At 44.4% G+C, this 25,539-nt stretch overlaps 3 protein-coding genes and 1 long non-coding RNA gene across 5 annotated transcripts; 2 read left to right on the top strand and 2 right to left on the bottom strand.

The window, feature by feature from the left end:
• Positions 1-64: 64 nt before the first annotated feature.
• On the top strand, positions 65-3,636 carry ap5b1 (adaptor related protein complex 5 subunit beta 1). Of its 2 annotated transcripts, XM_035520358.1 has the most exons (3): positions 68-93; positions 309-495; positions 584-3,636. In XM_035520358.1, exons 2-3 carry the CDS (start codon positions 352-354, stop codon positions 3,236-3,238), a joined length of 2,799 nt encoding a protein of 932 aa, XP_035376251.1. In that variant the 5' UTR covers positions 68-93; positions 309-351; the 3' UTR covers positions 3,239-3,636. The 2 variants fall into 2 exon arrangements, with proteins under 2 accessions (XP_035376250.1, XP_035376251.1); XM_035520357.1 differs by having other exon boundaries at positions 65-495.
• c20h1orf50 (chromosome 20 C1orf50 homolog) lies at positions 3,412-8,266 on the bottom strand. Its single transcript, XM_027024964.2, is given in 6 exon segments — positions 3,412-4,199; positions 4,660-4,791; positions 4,956-5,041; positions 5,140-5,206; positions 5,208-5,257; positions 8,052-8,266. Coding segments are annotated over 6 exon segments (567 nt in total). The 5' UTR covers positions 8,098-8,266; the 3' UTR covers positions 3,412-4,013.
• Positions 8,267-9,163: 897 nt separating this feature from the next.
• Positions 9,164-17,437, top strand: p3h1 (prolyl 3-hydroxylase 1). The gene is given in 16 exon segments (XM_027024027.2): positions 9,164-9,693; positions 10,531-10,683; positions 11,401-11,590; positions 11,678-11,809; positions 12,011-12,150; positions 12,494-12,583; positions 12,681-12,733; positions 12,842-12,963; positions 13,047-13,201; positions 15,157-15,252; positions 15,429-15,579; positions 15,785-15,914; positions 16,017-16,092; positions 16,248-16,388; positions 16,650-16,973; positions 16,976-17,437. Coding segments are annotated over 16 exon segments (2,643 nt in total). The 5' UTR covers positions 9,164-9,234; the 3' UTR covers positions 17,207-17,437.
• Positions 17,438-20,415: 2,978 nt separating this feature from the next.
• LOC113586046 lies at positions 20,416-22,041 on the bottom strand. The gene is made up of 3 exons (XR_003411571.2): positions 21,951-22,041; positions 21,732-21,864; positions 20,416-20,785 (listed from the first exon to the last, which is right to left on the bottom strand). It is a non-coding gene; the product is annotated as an uncharacterized LOC113586046 (long non-coding RNA).
• Between the last annotated feature and the right edge of the window lie 3,498 nt (positions 22,042-25,539).

Genomic DNA, 25,539 nt, shown 5'->3' with positions numbered 1-25,539 from the left:
TGCGAACGGTTCCACTTCTCGTTACTCGCGTCATGTGACATTTCGTGGCCACATGACGGGCGTAATGGGTTAGAGGATACAGGCTCCTGCAATGTGAGGCAGGAACACACTAATTCGTGCTGGTTTTTAAAGTCCACATCCACTGCATGCGAGTATAAACCTTTTGATAACTATGTAAAATTGGTCTTGTAGCTATATAAGATTCTCTGCCACTCTTTGCTTTGAAGCTGGATAAGATAGCCAGTGTTATTGCTGCTAAACAAGACTTGTTTACCTGAAAGAAAACGTCTTTGATATTTGTCCTACAGCTTCAGCCCTCACGCCTTAGAGCGGAGTTATTTAACCTTTGCCATGGCGACTAGAAACTCTTGGGATCAAAGAATCTCCGCTTTTTTACTGAGTCCGTCCCAGTTTTTGTCCTGCACCACCCCTGACAGTTTTTTATCGGAGCTTCTCGACGAACTGAGGGATGATAAGCCAAATGACTACAAAAAGGTAACGGTGATGCGCGCACACACACACACACACACACTCTCAAATAAATAGAAATAGTTTCTTATTTGCTTATTTTTTCCTCTCACAGATACTCCTACTGAAATTGCTGTTGGAGTATCCCACAGTTCTCTGCGCCACCACCTCAGTGGGAGAGGGGACGGCCCAGGAGCTCATGTCCGTTCTATCCTTGACTCCACAGAAATCTGTCAATCTTAAGTGCCATCTTTTACTGGCTATCACCAACATACTAATATGCACATCTTGCTTGGACAGCCAAGCAAAAGCAGCAGAGGACTATACAAACTTCCTATTCAGTATTATTCAGGACACCAATGACAACGCAGGTGGGCCGAGCCTCCACCTCCTCAGGGTCACTGCCTGCGACTGTCTGAGAGAAATGGAATTCTGTCACCCTGGACTTCTCTCGCAGAAATTAGAGACACTTTATTACCTAAAGCAACAGGAAACCACAGCCTTGCATCAGTCCTACTGTATGTTGTATACTCGGGGCCTCAAGAATGCCATTCATCTCTTGACACTACAAAATGATGTGGATAATGCAAAGCTCAGGGGTGTCTTGGGCGGAAACGAAGGCTTTGCTTGGAAGTCTGCCGAGTTGCCGTTATGCACGCTGCCGTTCAGTAGTATGAGCCACATTCCACAGCTGCCCACAGCGCTAGACTGCAAGGAGCTGAAGTCCATACTGTCCTTGCTCTTGGAGGAATCTTACCTGATGACTCCCACTTTGCAGGCCGCCGTGCTGCGAGAACTCGTGGAGGTAGTCGCCATGATACCAGCCGTCCCTCCGGTGATATTCAAGTCTCAGCTGTTGCGGCTTTTTGGAACGATGGAGGTCGAGCTGATGCACGCAGCGCTGCTGATGAAGGGGACGTTCACGGACAGCCTCTTCACCACCGAGGACGAGAACTTCTTACTGAAGCGTCTTGTGAGCATGGCACAGCATCCGCTGCTGGGAGAACCCGACAAGCAGTTTTACATGGACTGTGTTCTCCACTTCCCTGAGAACAGGCCCATCTCGAGCAGTGGAGAGGAGGGCCTGCCTGTGCTCGTCACCCCCCGCCTCACGCTGTCACTCCTGCCTACCGTGTTCAAAGACAGCACCACCATGCTCTGCCAGATGCACCTCCTTTCCCTGGTTCACCTGGAGGCTGATGGAGGAGATGAGGACAGAGGGCTCACCTACCTGTTCAATCATCTGATGGCCCTGCTGAAAATCGTGGAAAACAACGGGAGCAAGGAGATGGTGGTGACCACCTTCAGAGTGAGTTTCATTTTCCTCACGCACTTCCACCACATGGAGAGGTTCTCAGAGAAACTGGTCGATAGCTTCCGCCAGCTGTATTTACGACATGGTCGCCTTGCTCCACATCTGATCAACTTGGTGGACCGAATCCAGGAGTGCTTAGCAGAAAGTCTTTGGCCAGTCCAGCTGTTAAGAGCGCTTCAAAAGTCCATTGTGGAAATGCCGCTTTTGCAGCTGACACTGCAGGATTTGAGCTGGCACCTTAAAGTCTTGGGACGGGCGGCGCAGGAAAGTCAGATTGGTCAGAGGAGTACTGTTGTCTTCATCCTCAACATCCTCATCAACTCCAACCTTTGTGAAAGGCGGAGCTGGCAGGTTGGCAACAGCATTCTCGCAGTTTGTCGCCACTTACTCCAGCACCCCACTCTCAGCCAAATGTTCACAGAGATGGCTGACCTCCTGCAGCACATGAGCAGGAACTATGAGGACACAGACATTCAGGACCACGCACGGTTTTACTACACGCTGACAACCAACCTGTGCTGGGCGAAGCTTGCGGGAGTGCTCGCCAAAGGTCCCGAGGGAAGGCAGACCAAAGTCCGATCATGGTCGGCCATCTTGGCTGACAGCGAGGGGCTCACTAATTGTTTGAATGTCCATCAGACCGACGGCTGCGTCTTGCAGCTCAGCGAGACGCATGAGCACATCCCTCGGTGCGAAGAGACTGTTACGGAGACACTGAAGACCCCGCATGAGAAGGGGCTGTTTGAGCTCTACCAAGAGCAGCTCAAAACCTCAGGCTGTGCAGTCCAGCTCACCCTGCGGTACAGTCTGACCCACGCAAAGGGAACAGATCCTAGGTTTGACAGAATATTCACAATTTGCCTGCACTTTGACACAAACACTTCCCACTATGAAGACGTCAGCGACATCCACGTGCCATGCCTGTTCAGGGACAGGAAACCCCCTGTGGTTGAGCTGAGTTTAAAGCTACGTCAGCCGTTCCCCACCAGCCTACGGCTTAGCGCCATCTTCACGACGGAAGACGGCCTGTCCTGGCACACGCAGATGCCCGACGTGGACGTCTCATTCCCAGAAATATTCCTCCCAGTGCCTTTGCCTTTAGGCACATCGCGTGAGTGCAAGGAGGAGGTTTTTGATCACATTTGGAAATCCACTTCTTCAGGGGAACCCAGTAGCTCTGCCACTAGCCTGTTTTGTTTTAAGACTGGAAGTGATGCCCTAGCCGATCTGATCAAGGGGAATTTTGAGGACTACCTGGTTGCGGAGACATGGGACCAAAGCGTGTGGAAAGTCTTCACGTTTCTTCCGCCTCTGTGTCATGTGTTGCTGATGATCGTGCAGGCCGAGGATGCCTGTCAGATTCACATCGCAACAGACAACTGGGAGCTGCTGCCGCATATCGGCTCCTACCTGCAAAATATAACCGCCCTTTCCAAAAATCCAGCTAGCAGCTAGTTGGGTGGACTTGTAACTGTTCACCAGTTCTGATGCTGGAGTATCCAGACACTGTGCCTCTTTTAAAGGCATACGAGGCCTGTTAATTAGCAAAAGAATCTAAAGGTGAGGCCTGTCCTAGTAGAGAAAGCAGTAAACACGCAGTCCAGGAGAAGTGCTGTTGTGCACTATTGTAGTATTATAGCCAAGTGCTGGATTTTAATTAATAAATATGCTGTTTTATCATGTTTGTATCACAATTTAATTGTAGCTACAAATTATATTTTGATACTTTCCCAACTTCTTTCCTAAGTCCTGTGAGACCTGTCAAATTTAGATATATGCAAAACTATGTACTGTTGGACATGTATACTGAAATAAGTCATGAATGATGTAATAAAATGTAATTACACACTGCATATGCATTTGACATGATAAATATATCCTAGCTCAGGCTGCGAGATCTCAGTACATGCTTTTTTTTTTTTTTTTTTTTTTTTTTTTTTTTTTTTTTTTTAAATTATTGACTCAAAATTAGAAAACAGGATTATTTTGGTCTGACAATTATTAAATTAAATATAAATGTATTAAGTTGTTTTAGGTATATTTAGAGACTTTGTGACAGTTTCATGGTATGGTCCAGTTATCTGCCATGTTTTTACAGTGATAATGTGATTATAAAAGGTTAATTCCCATTCCAAAAATTAAATAAATATTAATTTGCCAGGTACAGCATTTCTACCTCACATAAGCCCACGAGGCCTCTATAATAGCCAATCATGAGATCAGTGTCCCTTCACTTTGAAAGACCCTCAAAGTTGGGTCCTGTGCATGTAGGCAGAGCTGCCTGACTGTCCAGTAACTTATCCATTACACTCATTTCACCATCCCTCTTTTCAAGCTCTTCTATCGGAGTCCATGACATGTCGTGCTGTAGTTTGTATGCTCCTAGGAACTTGTGTGGACAACTAGGACCCCATTCCTAAACATCAGGAAAAAAATAAGTAAATGGACTTTATAACAACATTTATCTTCCACTCCAACCAGCATAGTTCTACCTGCGTTTATGTTCAGTTTGCTGAAAATGCCGAAGGTATGTATATGCATGCAGTTAAAGTTGTGATCATTCTTGTATTTTCTAAAGATCTGACAGATATATAAGAAACACTCTTGACATTACTTAAAGGGAAAGTTCCCATCTAATTATTTACTGAACTAATTCTAAATGCCCCAGAGTGATAAATGCATCTGATTATAATTTAGTTTACCAATCTGTCATGGTAAAAAATAAATGAATAAAATATTTAAACTGCAAACATTGATTCAAAAACCTATTTTATAGATCTATAAAATTTGCAAGATGTGTCTAAAGATGTGATTTTGGGTGACTTTTCCCTTTAACTAATGCCTAACCTTCAGGAGCAGCACAGTTAGCACGTTACCTTTGGGGACAGAATAGAGAAGTAGCGCTGTCCAGACTCACGCTCATACAGGTAGTACGTGTCACCTGCCTTCTTCACAACATTGCAGGCTGTATGGTGCAGTTCTGCATCTCTCTTGGCATCCTCCAACACCTTGGGAATTGAAAAGTATAATGCAAAATACAGTTTACCATTTAGCCTTGGCTCATATGAGAATAGAACGGGGAAAAAATCACAATTGTGAACAACAAAAAAGACAGGGCAGTAAGGTAATTGTATTAAATCATTGTTTGTAAAATGGTATATAAAAATCTTACCTTTCTTGCTTTTTCCTGCAGGCATCTTATTTGGTCAGCAATGACAGTCAACCTGTTGCAAGCATTGCTCTGATAAGTTCATCTCCCTAAAGAAAGAAAAGGAAAAAATGCATAAAACCCACTCAGAAAGACCAACGTGTAAGTAAGTAACAACCCCCCCCCACCCCATCATAAGGCAGCTCACCTTCTGGACCTGCTGAGCCCAGAGCAACAAGGTCCATGGGATCTCCAACCCTGTTGGTCTGGTAGGGGGCTCACCATAACTATACCACTTGGGTTCCTACTGGTTTCCACCAAAGTGACTGGAATTTTAACAAGATGATAAACAGGTGAATACCAGCAATGCCCTAAACATGAATGATCTTATTTCAAAGTTAACTTTGAGCATTAATGAAGGTGATTTTGTCTTCACAAGTGCAGGCATAGAGGCATCGCTATGTGAAGAATGTGTGTCCCTGTGTCACATTGTTGGTATGAAAAAAATAACTCGATACTGTAGTCACATCTTGTTGTCTAACTTCTAGGAACAGTCTCAATCAACTCTAGACTGAACTTTTAACTGGACTGAAATGTTTCGAATAATGAGGATAATAAAGTCTGGATATAAGCACATTCCTGTCCTGTCACTAATAAGAACCTTAGCTAAATCTAATCGAAACGCCACCGACCAGCTAAAGGTTTCTTCTTGTTATGCTACCGGCTAAAAACAACTAGCCTAGCCTAGCTAAGATAGCCAGCTAGCACCTCTTGTGTGGGAGAGTCATTATTCACTGGTGAATATCTTCACATGAGAAGCCCACTTATGTAGGGATTCATTCTAGCCACCTAGCTAGCCATCTTACGAAATTAGTTCTTTGGGTGGCTATTTCAGCTAGCTAGAATAGACTATAACAGGCCATACATAGGTTATAATGGGCTGTAACGTGTAACATTAGTCTATAACAGGCCATAAATATGCTATAATGGGCTGTAACGTGTAACATTAGGCTATAACAGGCCATATATAGGTTATAATGGGCTGTAATGTGTAACATCAGGCTATAATAGGCCATATATAAGCTATAATGGGCTGTAATGTGTAACATTAGGCTATAACAGGCCATATTATATTATGGCAGAGTGGACTCTATTCCAGTTCTCTTGGGTGATGATGACACCCCAGTCATTACCAATTTCGAAAAGGCGAGTGTGCTGGGGAAACAATATGCCATTACTTTCGTATCGGAATCGCCACTGCCATTAGATATTGTGACTGCTTTCATGCCAGCAGATCACTCACTTTGTAGTGTGGAGTTTTTAGATGGTAGGGTGCTCAAGGCTCTACAGGAACTGAATCTATTGAAAGCATCAGGGCCAGACGGGTTCCATCCTAAACTCCTGAAGGAATTGACATCTGAACTGTGCGTTCCTCTGGCGGCAGTGTATCTGAAATCGTTCGATTCGCTGCCTTACCTAAGGTCTGGCGGGAAATTATGATTTGCCGAGTTTTCAAAAAAGGTGAGAGAAGCAGCCGGTGAACTATAGGCAGGTTAGCTTGACCAGCATTATTGTCAAGCTAATGGAGAGGATTGTTCGTGAGCAGTTGGAGGATTACCTAACTAGGCACCATCTACTGAGTGATATTCAGCATGGTTTTCAGAATGGATAGTCCTGCCTGACGAACTTGCTGTCTGCCAAGGAGATGTGAGCCGACATGGTTGAGCAAGGCCATGCTGTAGATGTAGTCTTTATAGACTTCTGCAAGGTGTTTGATAAGGTTCCACATCAAAGACTTTGTTCAAATTGAGAACCTTTGGTATATGTGGCAGGTTGTTGGACCGGATCTCGGCCTTCCTCGACGGTAGAGAACAGTGTGTTCATGTTGGCACTAGCATGTCACCTAGGACTGCTGTTATTAGTGGGGTCCCTCAAGGGTCTGTACTTGGGCCCATACTGTTTTCCTTGTATGTGAATAATATCCCTGAGGCCTTGGATCTGTCATCCCTGCTGTTTGCAGATGACCTTAAACTATGGGCTCCTATGGACAAGCCTGGGGGGGGGGGGGGGGGGAGTTAACTACACAGTGCCCCAGATCGGCTCTGGGGTTGGTCGAAGATATGGGAGATGCCAATCAACCTGGAGAAGTGCTCTGTACTGAGTGTCGGTCCCAAATTGCCTGCAAACAAGCTATCATCTTGGAACAGTTGGAACAGTCCCCTCCGTCAACCAGATCAAAGAACCAGGCTTCACATGTGTTCTATGGACGGTTCGTAGGGCCTTTGGTAAAATCACCAGTGACATATTTGTTAGGATATTCTCTGCGTTTGTCAGGCCACACCTGGAATATCGCGTTCAGGTGAATCCACCTTGTCTCGTGAGGGACAAAATGGCCCTGGAACACGTTTTACGGGTGGGCACTAAGATGGTATGCAGCATGCGAGGCAAGGACTATGGCACTAGGCTTGAAACCCTAGGGATGTTCTCATACTCACGCTTAAGATTGGACCTGACCCAACTTATTTACACAGCTATTTACACAGCTCCCCTACCAGGCCTTTGGGGACATTCTATGAAACTGACTAAGCCCAGGTTGGATCGCATCAGACCTGAGGCTCGGCTTCTCTAGGCGGGTTATAGACTTGTGGAACTCCCTCCCTGCACCCACAACTGCAGCTTCCAAGCGACGACTGGATGCCCTTTCCCTGCATCTACGCATGTTCCCCGCATGTGTAGTCCCTCTCTTCCTCCTTTACTTCTGAGCATACCTTTTTTGTTGTTGTTGTTGTTAAATTTTTCTTCTGGCTTTGCCTTCATTTTACTAATTGACCCCGCCTTTCTCCATCCCACTTAATTATGTCCCTTATTATGTCACGTGATTGGTGCCAGTGGTACAGCTGTCGCTGTCGTGTGGGCCTTACTGGTTGGGATGTGGTTGACTGTGTGTACTACCTTGGTTCCCAGGTTCCCAGGTTAGCGGCCCTATGCCAATACCGACGCACAACTGGAGGAACAATCACAGGATTTTTTTCCTAACCTTCCGGTCCCCATCTGAATCTGAATATATATGCTATGATGGGCTGTAACGTGTAACATTAGGCTATAATAGTCTCCTCTTACCGGTGGGTCTGTCCGCTTGACTGGGTAAACCGACAGTTCGCTCCATTTACACAACTGTAGCTTGTATTCGCGAGGTTAATTGATTCTGAGAAGAAAGCGTTCCGGTTTTTTCTACTCTAATTTCATTACTGGATGTGCAGCTATTTAATGTTTATGACTGTAAAAGTATAATCAGAGAAGTAAGATCCCGCAGGGTCTCTGCAGCTGTTCGGCGAGGTCCTATAACTTGTTTTCAATATCGGTGTTTTAAACGCCTGTCTAGATATGTAACAGTTTTAGTAATGCCATTTAAATTTGTATGAAATATCTGTTATATTTTTGTTATTATTACATATATAATTTGAGGAAAATGTTTGTGAAAGATGTATACATTAATTTTTGTAAAACGTAAAAATACTTGTCAGGCATCTTCGGGCACACATCGTGAGTGCTGTTGGGAAGTGTAGGAGATGTCGCAGCGGAAACTTCTGCGATAACAAATAACAGTTTTGCTTTAAACACGAAAACAGTAGAAAGAAAACAGAAAGTGGTTTTTACTAACAGTAAAAAAAATACTAACTAAAATAAAATAGTTCAGACCATTTTATCAGTCATGTTCCTTGAATATGGCCTAGCTATATATTGTTCATTGAACTCTGTATTTAACTCTGTATTTAAGCCTCATTCGATTACTATCCACTGAATTCAGCCTTATCACTATGAGATGTTTTAAATGTGGCTGGCCAACATATAACATTAGAAGAAAACAGACCTACAACGATATAATTCCCCCTTTCAAGGTTTTATTACCAGAAAATGTTACCTACAGAAAGATACTGTATGTCAGCATGACTGGAAAATTCTGAATGTTTTCCTCAATAGATGTGACCAATAATCCATATTTCTGCTTCATTTCACTGATTGGGAATTATTTACAAATTACAAACTACAATGTCTTACCAGTTAGTCATGGAAGTGGAAATATACATTTTAATGTGTTTTACCAGTGACTTGGCGCGCGCGCGCGCACACACACACACACACACACACACACACACACACCACACACACACACACACACACACACACACACACACACACACACACACACACACACAATAAAGCTCATCCTACGTCAGCGTTTTAACCGTGTAAAACCCGCGTATGAGCCCTCAAGTCTCCTACGGAACTCCGGACCTTCAAAATGCGGGCAGCATCGATCCTAGTTATTCTGACTTTATCCGTGTTGGACGACGCACTATGTGACCCACAGATAAGTGGGGTTTTGGAGCCGTATGATTTACTGTTTGATAACGCCGTTGAATCCTACTACAAACAAGACTGGTTGTCGGTCATCCTGAACATGGAAAGGGCTTTACTGAATAAGGGGACGGTTAGCACAGTTAGGACGCGCTGTCGGTTATCGTGTGCGGACCAGAGCAATGTTGGAGAGCCCGTACCGGGTGTGGGTGTACCGGTCCCAGGAGCCGGTCCACTGGAAGATCTGGGTTTTTTTCAGAGGCTATTAAAACGGGCAGAGTGTGTGACTGCGTGTGAAACTGAGAAGCTGGGACCACTGTCTCTACACAAAGTTAGTGACGAAGTAGAACTTGAGTTCAGGAAGAGGACTCCTTATAATTACCTGCAAGTTGCTTATTTTAAGGTAAGCTCTTAACAGTTCTGCACGCTTTTACACACTAGTCTGAACTCTTATTTAACAGTGAAATCACTGCAGCCCTCTGGGTTAGAAAAGTCACTGTGTGGACTAATTCTGCATCACGTAACTTTAACACCACCCAGTTAAATTATATAAAGATGCGTCTGCGGACGAGGGAAGACGATTAGAAATGTAGTTTATTTCACGTGATAAACGCACATTTTAAAAATGTCTCATCTGGTATGTTAAACCTAGGAATTACCGTAGCATAGCATCCACATCCCCCACCCCTGAGAGCAGGCAGCTCTGCCACGTCTTTAGGCGGAGCAAACGGTCATGTCGAGACACATTACGACCGATTCCTCCAAAATACCGGCGCTCTCCTGCATTCGTCAACTAAAACAACTTTAATGAAACTATTAAAAATGTAGATTCAATGTTAAAAATGTATTTTCCCGGTTCAGACAAGGGGACGTGCGTTTTGTTTGGTAACCATACGTGATATAAACGACAAAGTTCTACAGGCAGACCTTAGGCCATGTTCTTTGTGATGAGCTGAATGGTTAGGGTTAGGGTTAGGGTGGGTTTAACCTATAGCTCTATGTAATAAACATGAAATAACAGAATAGTCTATCGGTGTGCAACCAAAGTGTTTGGGAATATTTGTATGATTCAGTATTTGAGTTATTAAGACCTATAAGGACATTGTGTTGACCTGTATTGCTTGCAGTAGTTGCACTAATAGTGACTACAGCGTAGCAGACATGTTTTAGATATAACCTATGTGTTAGGGTTTTATACTTTCTCAATGACTTAAATGATTTGTAACCTCCATGTAAACAGATAAACAAGCTTGACAAGGCTGTGGCTGCAGCGAACACGTTCTATGTTGCGAATCCGGACCACATGGAGATGCGTCAGAACTTGGAGTACTACAGTTTGATGGCTGGCGTGCAGGAGAAGGACTTCAAGGACCTGGAGGCCCAACCCCACATGGTAAGACACTGCAGATGGATGAGTGTATGAAACGGCACCCTCTTCTGCTGCTGTCGCACGAGCAAGGCACCTTAACAGGCACAAACACACACACACACACACACACACACACACACACACACACACACACACACACACACATACAGAGCTCTCCCAGAGGTCAAGAAACAGTTCATTTCTCAGATTAGGACTGTTTTGCCATGTATAATTCAAGGGCTTTTGGTCTTGTTAGTGTTTACTGTTTTTGGTAGAAATCTTGATTTGAAGCACTCTGGTATCAAGTAGAAACACTTTCAGAATGATTCTATGAGAAACCATCAAACCATGACTCATCCAACACCATGAGAAACCATCAAACCATGACCCTTTGGCACCAAACAGGTCAAATGAAATATCTAAGCAAGGTTATCTATCTCTAAACAGGTTATCTTGTCCCTACACTGATTGGCCTAAGACCCTGTATGCATGTATGCATTAAATCTTAAGGCAGCATTTATCGGACACTAAAGAGGTCCAAATCTTTTACGTAGAAAGAATGCTTCACACCAGGAATCCACATTCAACCCTTATCTAAAAAAAACTGATCCTGTTAAGTGGAGAACACGTGTGGTTTCCAGCCCTGTTTCGGTCCCTGATAGCAGAGATCTTAGTCTTGGATCCACACCGCAGCAGGCCTCGGCTGACTATGACGGCAGCATGCTGTTGTGTCTGTTCCAGGAGGAGTTCCTGGAGGCCAAGAGGCTGTACAGCGCCGAAGACTTCGCCTCAGCAGCCCAACACTTCGAGGCTGCGCTGGAGGAGTATTTCTCCGCTGACGAGGAGTGCCGGGTGCTGTGCGAAGGGGCCTATGACTATGATGGCTACAACTACATGGAGTACAAGGTCGACCTCTTCCAGGCTATCACAGGCAAGCGGCACGGCCTCACGGCGTGGATGCGTTTGGCGTTCTTCGCTGTGTAACTGCTGGTTAACTGTTGGCATGCTTGCGTTACAGATCACTACCTGCATGTCCTGCACTGCAAGCAGAGCTGCTCAGTGCAGCTGGCTACCGTTGCCGGGACAGAGAAGCCCCTCGACGACTTCCTGCCGTCGCTCCTCAACTACCTCCAGTTCTCCTTTTACAACAGTACGTTTCTTACTTAAAGGGGCCATTGACTAGTTTATCACTTTCTTTAAAGGATGTGTGAATTTTCTCCATCCGTGTTTTGCTGTGCAGAAAGTCGGCCCAGTTTATGCCTTCAGTGTAAGCGGATGTCATATTTGATGGGGTGAGTTTGAATAATTGCTTGGAAACTCACCCTCTACATGCCGTGTGGTTCTGTCCCAGGTGAGAAACATGAAAAGGCCATCGAGTACGCTAAAACCTACCTCCTGTTCTTCCCTGACGATGAGGTCATGAAGCAGAACCTGGCGTATTACTCAGCCATGCTGGGTGAGGAGAAGGCAGTGTCTGTCCCACCCAGAGGGGTACGTGCCACACATCCCTGCCACCCTTCTCTGGTTAACTGGAGCCCTGAGACGTCGTGCTCTTGTGGCCAATTTATGTGTTCTTGCTTGGCAGAAATAATTTCTTAGACCACAAGCAGGAGGCGTATGTGGAATATTCTAAAAATGATAACGAGTAATATTTTACTATATTATACTATATTTATATCATTAATAGTTATACATAAGAGTAAACACATTTCAAGAAATGTGAGACATTCCATTCTAACTGCACCGACGATATTGTTTTGATTCTGCATATTATGGTATATAAAACAATAGTTCATGGCAATTTAAATATGTGTGCACTATTTTCCATCTTTAGGAAGTTCAGAAATATATCAAGAGGTCCTTACTTGAGAAAGAACTCCTTTATTTCGGCTACGAATTTTTTGGAATCGTGTTTGTTGATCCGGTAAGTCCCACGAGCGCGATTCATATTTTTCTGCATCTGCTGTCGTGGAATAATCTGAGCTGTCTCATTTGAGTGACCCTGTATGTGCCTGTTTCAGGACACCTGGACCCCTGAAGAGATTATGCCTCAGAAACTCAGGGATAAGCAAAAGTAATACATTAAGTATACATTTATACTTAATGTATAATTTTAAATGTAACACATTTAATCAAATGTCATAAAGTTTGTCCGGAAGTTGTTTCTCATTGTCGTTTACAGAATTGACAAAGAGACAGCCGCCCGGATCACAGAGGAGATTGGCAATCTGATGAAAGAGATTGAGACGCTAGTTGAGGAAAAGACCAAGGAATCAACAGACATTGCCAAGATAGTTAACGATGGTGAGCAAAGCGAAATGACATCACGGAAGCTGAGACGAGCGATACATCAGACGCTTCATGCTGATCGCATTGTTTGTTTTCAGGAACGAGCCCGTCGGCTTCTGCTTTAGCAGGTAACTTGGCGCTCAACGGCACGGCGGTGTCCATGACAACAGAGGCTTTGAACGGTTCCCAGAGAGTCGTGTTGGATGGAATCCTCACAGACGACGAATGTGGAGAATTACACCGACTGTCCAACGTGAGCGTTTAGTTGTTGAGGGTACCGATAGCTGTGGGATGTCTGCGGGCTGCTCGGTTCCTTTTTAGTACCACAACAAAATGGAAATATGTAGATGTGCTTTCAGTACTACATGAGGAGTGGAAAAAGTTTCCAAAACAGAAATATCAAAACTATAAGACAAATAATGCAGACACTTATGTAACAAGGGGTTTCATACACTATAGGGCCAGAAGTATGTGGACACTCTTGCTAACAAATGTACAAAGTCAAGTGCATAGCCATGCAGTCTCTATGGACAAACACTGGCAGCAGAATGGGTCGCACCGAAGAGCTCAGTGACTTTAAAGAGTGCACTAGGATTCCACCTTCACCACGGATCCCTTTGCGAAATCTCTGCCATGCGCCCCGCTCAACCGGACGTGCTGTTGTGGCCAAGTGGAAGCCAGCTGTGGCGTGGGAAAACCACGCAGGCTCGCCGAGCAGGTGCCGTGGGGTGCTGAAGCATCTAGCTTGTAAAAGTCACCTGCCCTCTGTGCATCCCTCATGGCAAAGTTCAGCCCTGCAACATCAGCGCCAGACCTGTTCGCAGTGCCAAGAGTCGGCGAAAGTGGGGCGGAGGATGTGTTTACCATCCTGCCAGAGTCTGGTGGATGAGTCTGCCACGACAACACTACATACCAGAATATATAGTGCTGTTTTTCAGAGATCAGGCTAACCCACAGGTTTCTGTGAAGGGCAATGCTAATGATCTAGTATAAAAACATATTTTTGACAAATATGTGCTTCCAAGTTTGGGGCAGCAGTTGGTGTGGAGGATCTCCCAGTGTCATGCATGGAGCTCTGAGTGCGACCCAGTGACCACCTTTGGGATGAACTGGAGTGTCAGATGTGGATGTGAGCCTGGAATGTTCTTTAGAACATTTTTTGTACTGAATGGGTACAAATCCTTACAGACAAGCTTCAAAATCTTGTGAAAGCTTTACTGCAAGAGTGGAGGCCGTTCTAATTGTAGGGGGACAGGGGGACGACTATATTAACGTCTAAGGTTTTGGAACTGTATATCCAACAAGCTCATGTGTTTATACTGTAACGTGGACCCAGGTCAGATGGGTGATGACACCAACAGACTACTGGGTGAGCAACCACACTCTAATGATGGTGGGCCCGTGTGCAGAACAGTTAGATCTTGCATCAGGAGGAAACAAGGAAAAACTAAACACCACACTGAGCGTGGAAAAAGGGAGAACAAAGGACACCATGGGAAGGATGGCAACCCCGATGCACTGGGGAAAACCAAACTAAGACTTCCCAAACAAAACCAGAAAATGGGGAGGAACTTGAATGGCTAAGGGAAGCCTCGGGAGAGAGACAGACTTGAGAGAGGAAAACTGCAGAGGGGAGGGAACGTGTAAAAACATCAACACCCTCGCAGGGAAGAAATGAAGTGTAGCACATGGGCTCACAGACCTCAATACCCGAAGTTACCAGCTAGGAGCTGGGCTCAGAACTTTGGCAAAGACCCAGCACTGAATGACTGGGTCACTGGGCTTTTATAGATCTAGCCCAACAGTTGGGCAGCAAGCCTAATTAGTAGTGTGCCTGACTCGAGGCCTCCCTCTGGTGGCCGGAGGGGGCCTCGGCCTGGTGCCAACCCTTACATGTATAGTGTAGGAGTATAGGGAACATTGCATTGCATCTAAGGATAGTTGTACTATAACACATCTTGTCCTTTACATTGCGAGAGCTGGGACTACTATACTGTGTTGACCTTCACAGTTTTGCACAGCAGCAGGAAAGGTATTGTGTTTTGACAGGAATATTTTGTGTTCTAGTACAAAGGGTGTTTTAGCATATGTGTATGTGTTATACATGAATCCTTGGCAGAGATGTTACTAGAAAATCTGTAGCTTTGTCATGTGTGTTTACAATCCACAGGACAGTAGTATGATTTTTGTCTGTACATGTCCCTGTAGACAGTGGTGCATGTGGGTGATGGCTACCGAGCCAAGCCTAATCCTCACTCAGCACGGGAGATGTTCCAGGAAGTCAGCCTCCTTCAGGCTCTCCAGGTGAGACCAAACAAACGTGTCAGCCACGCATGCTGCAGATATCCAAGGTCTCTTCCATCAAGTATGGTCCTCTTTCCTGTTTAGCTTTGTATTCCCTCGAGAATATGTTCAGTTGGAGAATGTTTATGTGTTTGACCTTCTGACCTCTTTGACCTCTTCTGACCTCTGCCACGCAGCTCGGTCAGGATGGCACGCTCCCGTGGAAGAGCGCACGCCTGTTCTTCGATCTGAGCGAGAAGGTGCGTGGAGCCGTGGCGTCATACTTCAGTCTGGAGACGCCGCTCTACTTCTCCAGCTCCCACCTGGTGTGTCGCTCTGTTGTCCACGGTGAGCCGAGCTCTCGCCGAACCGTTTTCACGTCACACCTGATGGTCCATATCTGCTGACATGGTTCTCTTTGTGGCTGCATTACGCACAAAGCTGTTCTGTGGAACCACATGCATGACTTCCTGATCGTTTACTGAACATTGTCCATCGTGTGTGAAACACGGTTGGTAGGTATGTTCAGCATTTATTGTCACTGCCTATTTAGAGAAGCAAGAAGAGCAAGAGAACGGGAGTGATCCTGTACGTGATCCTGTACATGCCGACAACTGTCTGCTCATCTCAGAACTCAACGAGTGCATCAAAGATCTGCCCACGTACTCACACCCAGACTACAGGTGGGCTGATAACAGCGGAACACGCTGTGGGAACATTTGTGAAGCCATTTTGATTTTTAGTACATGATTAATAGATACAGATATATCCTGTTTTGTTTTCAGTGCCATTCTCTATCTTAATGATGATTTTGAAGGCGGAGAGTTCATCTTCTCAGAACTAGATGGCAAAACAGTCACAGTAAGATTTATTTTACTTTAATGAATGAGTTTTAAAAATGTATACATTGACCAGTGTGGGGCACTGTTGAGTATTGTTGCTTCTAGCTAATTTGCATATAATCTGTTTAACCTTATAAAGTCAGCCTGTAAGGAGAAGTCATGTCCTGTCCGCAGGCCACAGTGAGGCCTCAGTGTGGTAGAGTCGTGGCGTTTGGCCCTGCTAAGGACAATCCCCATGGTGTTAGGGCAGTAACCAAAGGGCAGAGGTGTGCTGTGGCTCTCTGGTTCACTCTGGATGCTCGATTCAATGAGAAGGTAAGCGTTTATCGTAATTGTCATAATCCTGTGGCAGTGCTCCGTGGGGTTCATACTATGGTGCATTATAGAGGCAATACAGTGAACAATAATGAAATAAGACTTTTTTGTTATTATTGTGGTTTCATTGGATTTTTGCAGCCAGTTTTTGTGCAGTCCTGAGGATTTTTTGGTAATTAAGTAATTTTGATTCTGTTGACATTTATAAAGAGTTACAGCTGGATTTCTTTAACATTTGTTTAACATTTTTGGGATCTTCAGGAAGACGTTCAGACTCAGGAGCACCTCCGAAAGCTCTCCAGCATAGTGTCTACAGACGTCCAGGAAGCAGCGCAGACCAGCAGTGGTGACACTCCATCAGAGCCCGTGACAACACCAGAGCCAGGCAGGGCAGAAACGCCCACAGAGGAACAGACGACCACGCCCGCTCAGGAGCAAGCCAGCCAGACTGCCGAGCAACACCACGATGGACCAGCTCATACAAACTCTGGCCTCAACAAAGATGAGCAGTCGAAGGCTAAAGCAGCACCTAAAGCAAAGGCCAAAACGTCATCTGACAAAACCAAGGCCAAAACGTCATCTGACAAAACAAGGCCAAAACGTCATCTGACAAAACCAAGGCCAAAACGTCATCTGACAAAGCCAAGGCCAAAACGTCTGACAAAACCAAGGCCAAAACGTCTGACAAAATCAAGGCCAAAACGTCTGACAAAATCAAGGCCAAAACGTCTGAAAAAAAAAGAGAAGTCAGTCACAAAGAAGACAGGAAATGTATTGTCAAAACAAACTGTGGATGGCACAGAAAGCAAACAGCGTAAACCAAAGACCTCAGAGGCGAAAGACTCCGAATTAGACGCACATCAAATAAGGAGGAGCTGTGAGCCTGAGGCACGAGTTATTTTTTAATGTCTGTTTTATATATTTTCACTGCATTAATAACTTTAAGCCTGTGTGATGGATCTGAACAAAGGCTGAACAAAAAATGTCTGATTGCTGACAAGAAATAGATGACTCATCACACTCAATGAAATAAAGTGGATGTCATGTGAGTTTTATGTTTATCTTATATTACATAAAGATGACACATTGTCATCTAAGCATTAGGTGCATTTTTGTCTGACACCTTGACACTTTGTGTGATTTTTCATTGGTGAAACCATTTTGGATGGAATTATTTTGTCAGAAGCTAGCTAAATGGGGCGAGCCTGCACTAACTTCAGCTTGCACTAGGGGGCAGAGTTTAGCTGGCATTGCACTGAACTGTACAACATGCTGCACGTCCTCAGTTTTATTTTGTGTGGTGTTACTGTCAGTTCAGAATTCAGTATCAGATTAGATTTTTATTGTTGTGTACCGTTTTTTTCATAGTATACCAATTTTATTTTATAGTAAATAGTGGGTCCCCTCCGACCATTTTAAGTATATATGTTGCCAAATATAGTCAGCATAGAACAGTTGGTGTCTGCAGATAGACTGATAAGCGATAGTGTGTTTCAGAGGGGATTTTTGCTACCCTTACAAGCTGGTGTGGTCTCAAACTGCGATCGCCCTGGCGGCCTGTGTGAGGTCAGCATGGGGAGCCGGTCAACGTCCAGCCCGCGCCTGACCCATGTCACGGCCACCTGACGTGTGCGTGCGTGAGAACTGTCGGAGAGAGCGGCACGATCGCGCTGGCTGCAGTGTAACGCCGCAAAGATGTCGACTTTATGACTTTTGAATAATAGGCAGCTGAGAGAATAAATGCAATTTTCCAACACGACTTGTATATGTTTGGGTTATGTTTCAACGTATCGATTTGTAGAGATACTTTGACTGAAAGCACGGCAGATAATCAGCCAAGACATTTCTGTCAGTATTAACATGACTTTAACACACACTAAATGACCTTTTTAATCAATACCCCCTCTGACCACTGAAGCCTAAATTGCTATTGACTGAATTTTTTAAAAGCAGGTTTCCCGTTCACAAAACAAAAAAATGGTTTATGGTTTCTGTGATAGTGCGATAGTGGTGGTTATTTTAGTGGTTTGTTAGCTGTTCCGCAACCTGCTAACAGCTGCTCGGCTAGCAGACGCAGGCGACCTTCAACACTGCATTAGTAACTTCTGACTCTTTGCATTGAGAAAGCATCCAAAGTTTGTATGGGGGTCACACCAAATGTTTGTGAGCAAAAACATAAGCACAAATTATATAACACCCCCCCCCCCCCCCCCCCTCCCAACCACCACCACCACCACCACCACAATTGTTTTTTGACTCCAGTTTTTAATCTTAGCAATAAAGCTTCATTCCTCTGTCTTACCGAAGCTTCTGAGTTTTGCTGTGGTGGTTTTCTAATATATATATATTTTTGGAGAGACGACTGCAGTTATGTATTACACAACGTTCGGTGTTGGTAGTCACACCAGGCCACAGGCTGCAGTGTGAGATGCTTTGTGACTGAGAGGAGAGACAGCGGAACTGGGCCATGAGCCAGGATGTTGCACCCACCCACGCACGCACGCACACACACACACACACACACACACGCACACACACACTCACAGACACGCACACACACACACACACACACACCACGCACGCACGCACACACACACACACACACACACACACACACACACACGCACACACACACTCACAGACACGCACACACACACACACACACACACCCACGCACGCACGCACACACACACGCACGCACGCATCGATCCGTAGTCTCTCCTGACACACTGGAAGCATGCCACATCTTAGAGACAGTTCGACATCTCGATTGTTTTTCAAGTTGATGAAAAAAATTCAAATTTCTGAAATGCACAACAAATGCATAGCAATTCAGTTCTCATGTTTAATAACTATGAGGCATGTTTAGTAGTGTTATGCTTTCCTTAGTAGCATACTTGAGGAGAAGACTGAATCGGTGAAAGTTGAAATCATTTTAAAAGGCGGTTTTGGTCAGTGCCAGTTCCAAAAACAGAGCACATTAAATTGAGTTAATAGCTCGTTTTAAAAGAACTTGCACTTGGAAGCAGTGAAATTAGATTTGTCCCCGTTATGCAAACCTCAGAGAATGCTAATGTTCTACTGTGGCCAGAGACCGTTTCAGACCACTCCCACGCCCCGCCCCTCGCTGGGCGTGTCCCCATTCTGTGCTCTCTTTGTGTGTCTGTGCTCACCGTGTCTTGGGGTCGTGCCAAAGCTGGAAGACACAGGCCACATTGTCTTCTGCAGGATTTGTGTTGTATGTGGTTTGCTATTGTTCTGACAGAGCGCTGGCTCCCAGCACCACAGCATGCATACAGTACTACACGTAGCACTGCCTCTTTATAGCCCAGGAACAAATGCACAGAATAAATAAACAGTTGACATATCCTGTTGTGCCTTTGTCTTTTTTCATTAGCAGAGGAACAAGGACCAACAGACAACAGCAATAGTGCTTGTATGTGAAATGTCATTATGTCCCGATTTATTGGTCCCCTTGTTAAAGAGCAGAGAATTGATTCCAGTTGCAATACTGTGCTGGCGGCTATGATGGCACAAAGCAGAATAACGTCGCGGCATTATTACAGAGGAGAGCAGTGTGGTACAGAGCGCCAGAAGTTTAATATGTTTAAATCGCTTGCCCAAAAACAAGAAGCGTCAACAGTAAGGCAGTCCAATAATGCACTGGCGAAGACCACATATGAGAAGCAGTGACGTGCCTCGTGTGAAGTGCACACGGCCTGAGTAAACAGCATCTGTCCTGTTGTTTCTCTTCGCGGAAAAGACTCCAAAGGAAAGTGGGGAGAATGCAAATATCTGCTAGTGGTTTCCAGGGAGACAGACGCAGCACGTCTCTCCTGGGGAAGGATTAGGCCGGACACAGCAGGATATGGCCTGACAAAATTAATTCCAACTCTCTGACTTAAAAAGGTAGCCAGGAAAATTACACAGCAGGCTAATAAGACCCGACACAGGTTAGGCTAGAGTTTCCAAGAAAAATAATCATATTGTGAGCATTTATTTAATAAAATAGTCCATAAACATAATTCCCTACCATTAGTAAACCAAACATCATTACACAGGCATATTATATATTTTTTTCTGACGCTTTTGTAAATTACAGAAAAATAATTAAGCTTAGTAGCCTACTCTTTAGGGAGTTTGAGGTTAATCTTGGGCAGTCCGGCACAAAAGGACTGGCCATAGCAGTCTTTTGTCGTTTTCTAAGCTCCTTGCCTAAGGTCTAAAACAAATCTTGTCTTAATGGAAAACAAAGGAAGGCCTTGTGAGTAGATTTGATGGATGCTTGGATGATGACTTCAGCGAGCGCTCCGATGAACTGTCTCTCTAGGACCTCCCGCAGGACTTGGATGGTCCCAGTACTGACCTGGGATGGGCCCCACGTTGCTGGAGTACATCTGGGAAGAGAAGTAAGAGGATCAGCTGGGCAAGGTGACAGGGGACCCCAGGAGGAAGGACGTAGCCATCAGGTTAATACGTAGACCAGGGATACACCGCCACTGTCACGGTGGCCCGAGTGCCGCAGGGCACAGGGCAGGACGCACAGACTCCCTCGACTGTGGCATACATTTATTGCGTTGAGACGTAGACAACAGTGGCACTCACACACAACAGCAAAGAAGAACATGAACACACACTTAACATCGACAAAGATTAAACAAACATTGATTTTAACTACACAACCGAACATTACCGCAACATCTACATAGACAAAGACCAACAACATTGCACAAACTAGCAGGGGTTTATATACACTGACCTACATGCAACACTAAACCCTGTGCAGGTGTGTGCGATCAAGGGGGCGTGGTTACAAATAACAGGCGTGAATCCTACTGCATGCGGCGGGCCATACCACGGGACTAGTGGGGGGGGGGGGGGAGCATTCCATAACAGCTACGGTGCTGGAGAATCAGAGTTTAGTACAGTTTGGTAACATCCTTGCCCCAATACACTTGATTCAACATTTCAGTTAATTAGCAGGTTTGATAAGTGTTAGCAGGGAAGTCGACAAGCTCTCCCAGACCCCTGGATTAGCCAGTGAAGACTGATGTAGTTTGTAACTGTAGGCTTATTAGTGAATTATGCAAGTAATTCCCAAACCAGCAGTGTAATATCAGTGTTGGACACTGAATGTTTACTTTAAAAATCAGATCCTCAAGAGACCATGGTTCATGAACCAACCATTAGCAGTAGAAGGTAAGCAAAGTTGATAGGTTGCTAAAAATGGCACGTTTCCAATAACATCAGTTTAGTTTGGATAAAGTCAGTTTAACATGCATGGCATGTTCCCCTTCAGGGAAATCACTGCATTAACATTTTCAGCTGAAAGCACCTGCTAACCTGAGCGGTCCTGAATTCCCTTTGTGGTCTGAGAGAAGAACCATTTCTTGGAGCCTCTTTGTTGCGGGCCTGTCGAGTAGAGATGTCACTGAACATCGTCATGGAAACAGGAGAACCCAGACAGGCCTCTCTGCTGAGTTGAGCAACAGATGGAGAGTGTGAGGCAGAGGAATAAAGTTGCCTGAACGCTCACGTTTGCCCTCCCTGTACATCACTAACCTTCTCAATTTGAGCAGCACACACACAATATCTGCACTTGCATCTTAATTATTCAGAATTCCTTCAGAGAAAAGAAATCATGTGTCTGACGGCGGGTGAGAGTCAGACTGTCGAGGGCATCCGAAAAAGATGCCACAATGCTACAAGCATATTAGCCTCTGCTATTTCAACACATTCCACTCCTAATCCTTTTTTGGTTTTCGTGCCCAGCTCAGCTGTGATGCTTTTCCCATGTGACAAGGGTGTGTCGACTCCGGCCGGACTCCTGCCGGATCCTCCATATTGGTAGGATCGGTCATGCTCCACCCATGCCAGGTGGAAGCTCTTCTGTAACAGTCCTCGCTCTCCATGGTCCATTTGATCAGGTGTTCAGGTGATTATTTAGGGCCTCTGACCAGGCATGGCCAGGAGCACTGTACCATCCGGGGAAGTGGAGCCCTCCCGTCTGGCCTGTTTGCTCTTCCTTCTGTTCAGCGGTTGCTCCTGTTGAGTGCTCTCTCCAATGGTCCTGGACCAACCTGGACACTCGAGTCTTATCCCATAGTAGGTGAAAAAAGATCCTTCAATCCAACTAACAGGAATGCGTTGGTCTGCCCTTCTGCCTGAGCTTACAATAGCAGCAGAGGAGGGGCATCAGTTCTCCAGGAATCGATGAGAGGGTGGAAAAAGCTATTCCGGAAACCGTTAATGGGGTTCCTAAGCAGAGGGAACAAAAGTCCATCCTTTCCCATGTCGAGGCACGTAGCTCAGATCCCAGCCCTCCGGGAGGCCCCATCCATATATTAGGAACACTCTGGTTCTTTTAGCCAGAACATGGCATTGTTTCTTTGATCCTGTCAACTGATTTTTAAGCCCATCTTAGCATTTGACAAAAACCCATGCAAAGGGGAGTCCAAACATAGCAGCTGCTGGGTGTGGTGCCTTTGAGCTCGTTGTACATCATTGGGAAATCCTATTGTGGTCATACAGCTCCTACTGAAAAGGATGTAGCAGGTCACCTGGACATGACATGATTGGAATGTTATGAAAAAACCTCATTTCATGTTCAGTTCACATCATGTTGTGATGGGCATTTTATCTCAAACATCAGTATGAGTTATGAATTAATTATAGCATTATTATAGCAGTACTGATTCAGTATGAATTCATGATTACATGGACTTTAACAGTAATGAGCCATTATGCATTCATTATAACATTATTCTAACAGTACTGAGTCATTATGAATTAATTGTTACATTATTATAACAACTTATCAGGTGTGTGAGTATGTAAAAAAAGTGATATTTGTAAAGCGACCTTGAGTTTGAGAAAGGCACTATATAAGTACAAATAATAATAATAATAATAATAATAATAATGAGTCATTATGAATTCATCATTATATTATTATAACAGTACTGAGTCATTATGAATTAATCATTACATTATTATAACAGTACTGAGTCATTATGAATTCATCATTACATTATTATAACAGTACTGAGCCATTATGAATTCATCATTATATTATTATAACAGTACCTAGTCATTATGAATTCATCATTACATTATAATACAGTACTGAGTCATTATGAATTCATCATTATATTATTATAACAGTACTGAGGCATTATCTAGTTCCTAAATGGGTCTCAGTGTTGTTTATTTAGTGATAGAAAATCTGTTATCTTAAATTATTGTTAATGCTGAAGTTAAATTAGGACATAAATTAGAAAGGATAACAAGAAAAAGGTTCATTCCTGTACCCAGCAAATGACAAAGGATCTTTGAATTGTGCTGCTGAAGGATGTCAGTGTGGTGTTCTGAAAGGACAAGCCCTCTTGAGGCTGATCTGTGTGTCTTGGATTGGAAGTCTGACTGACAGTGCTGAGTAGTTCCAGCTGGTGTGTGGGATTCATGGGACTTGTACGCAGGGTTTCAGGAATACAGAGGTCCAAAACCTGAGCCTACTAGGGGGCATCAGGGGCGTGCCCCCCACCCACAAGTCCCTGACTCTGCCTGACCCAACATTTAACCTGATTAATTATCTTTGAAACAGTAGTTTATATCAATCAGCTTAAATGTTGCCATGAATTATGTCAACTTGAAATCACACCAGAGACAAAAATAGTCATGAAACAACTGAAAATGAATGTTGGGAAATGTGTAATGCGGTTCATCTGTGATAATAATGTAAATGACAGTGGCCTACGCTAGGATAAACTTGCATTGAAAATATAAATATACAGGGGTACCTCATTTTATCATGCATTTCAACCATTTAAAGAAAGAAAATAATTCACTTTCATTGAAATTTTATCAGGATGACATTGGATGTGCTGAATTAAGGTTAGTAAGCAAACATTAAACCTGTCCAGCTAACGTTAGCTAACATTAGCTAACTAGCGAGGTAAACCTACCCAGCATCACAATAGCTTAATAGGAATTTGGACACAGCCGATGTGTAGGGACTGAATGACATCCGTTAATAAAATTCTGGTTACCTGTATCACATCCCGTTTGGTGACATTAGCAAAGAACCGCTGTGTTGAGTAAAGATCATTCACTCCAAACCACGTTACCGCAACGATGATGGTGAGCAGATGAGACAGTTGGTGAGCTTGGTGTTTTATAATATCTTTGCAGAACCAAGTAAAGTGATTTTTAGTCAATTATTTCATGTTTTTATTATAAACACTACGGAAAGACTATTCCAAGGTCCGGTAAAAAAAAAAAAAAAAAAAAAAAAAAAAAAAAAAAAAAAAAAAAAAAAAAAAAAGGAAATTTATGTATGTGGTAGTGTGTGGTAGTTTTTGTAAAAATATAAAAATACTTTTCTCAACAGAGTAATAACTGAAGGTGTTTCGAGCTAGTCTGCCAGTCACCATTTTATGTGTGGGACTGAAGCTCACCTGACAGAGCAGGTATGGTGCAAGTGTCACCAAAGGTCTGATTCCTAGAAAACACATACAAGACATAGACAAGAATGTCTGTTGTGTGTTTTGAAGTTACCAGTGAACAAGGCTGAGTAATTACCATGAACATCTTCCATCACAGAGTGGTTCTGAGTCATCACCAGGGCCCAGGAGTTGTAGAAATAGCTGGTATGGTCAAATGTACTCATGTTTTGTCTGTAGTAAACTATGATGTGCTTTTGTCTACCATCATTAAGAAATATCTGTGGTCTGTATGGGTGTGTGTGTATGCGTGTGACACATCCTCCTCCCTCACAAAACCTATGAATGATATTCCATCACAGGCACTCGGACCAGAGTTGAGTGTGGTCTAGGTGAGACTTGGGAGACAGGTTCCCAAAACACTTGCAGGGTTGGATAGTACCAGAGTACCGACAGCTTATGCCGTGCGGGAGGCAGGATTGCAGGGGTGGACTCATTCAGCCCTGGGTCAAGGAAACCTGCACCTTACGCAGGCAGTTAGCATGCCGGTGGGTCCCATCCGAAAGTTTGAATGAGGCCAGACCGAGCCATCTTCTGACCTGGACCAGGCCTCACCAAAACAACTGAAGTTTATCCTCATGTTGAGGATACCGGATCCTGACCCGGACGGAGAGCACAAAAGTGGTTGGCCTAGTATGTGGAACCCTGTC

Source organism: Electrophorus electricus, chromosome 20 (genome assembly GCF_013358815.1).
Source record: "Electrophorus electricus isolate fEleEle1 chromosome 20, fEleEle1.pri, whole genome shotgun sequence".
Lineage (NCBI taxonomy): Eukaryota > Metazoa > Chordata > Actinopteri > Gymnotiformes > Gymnotidae > Electrophorus > Electrophorus electricus.
The sequence above is the reverse complement of the archived record's forward strand: the minus strand, read 5'-3'. Positions and strand labels throughout refer to the sequence as shown.

Coding starts and splice junctions, on each gene's coding strand:
- ap5b1 (XM_035520357.1), top strand. CDS start 352: ATGGCGACTAGAAACTCTTGGGATCAAAGAATCTCCGCTTTTTTACTG. Junction 496..583: donor AGCCAAATGACTACAAAAAG/GTAACGGTGATG, acceptor TTCCTCTCACAG/ATACTCCTACTGAAATTGCT.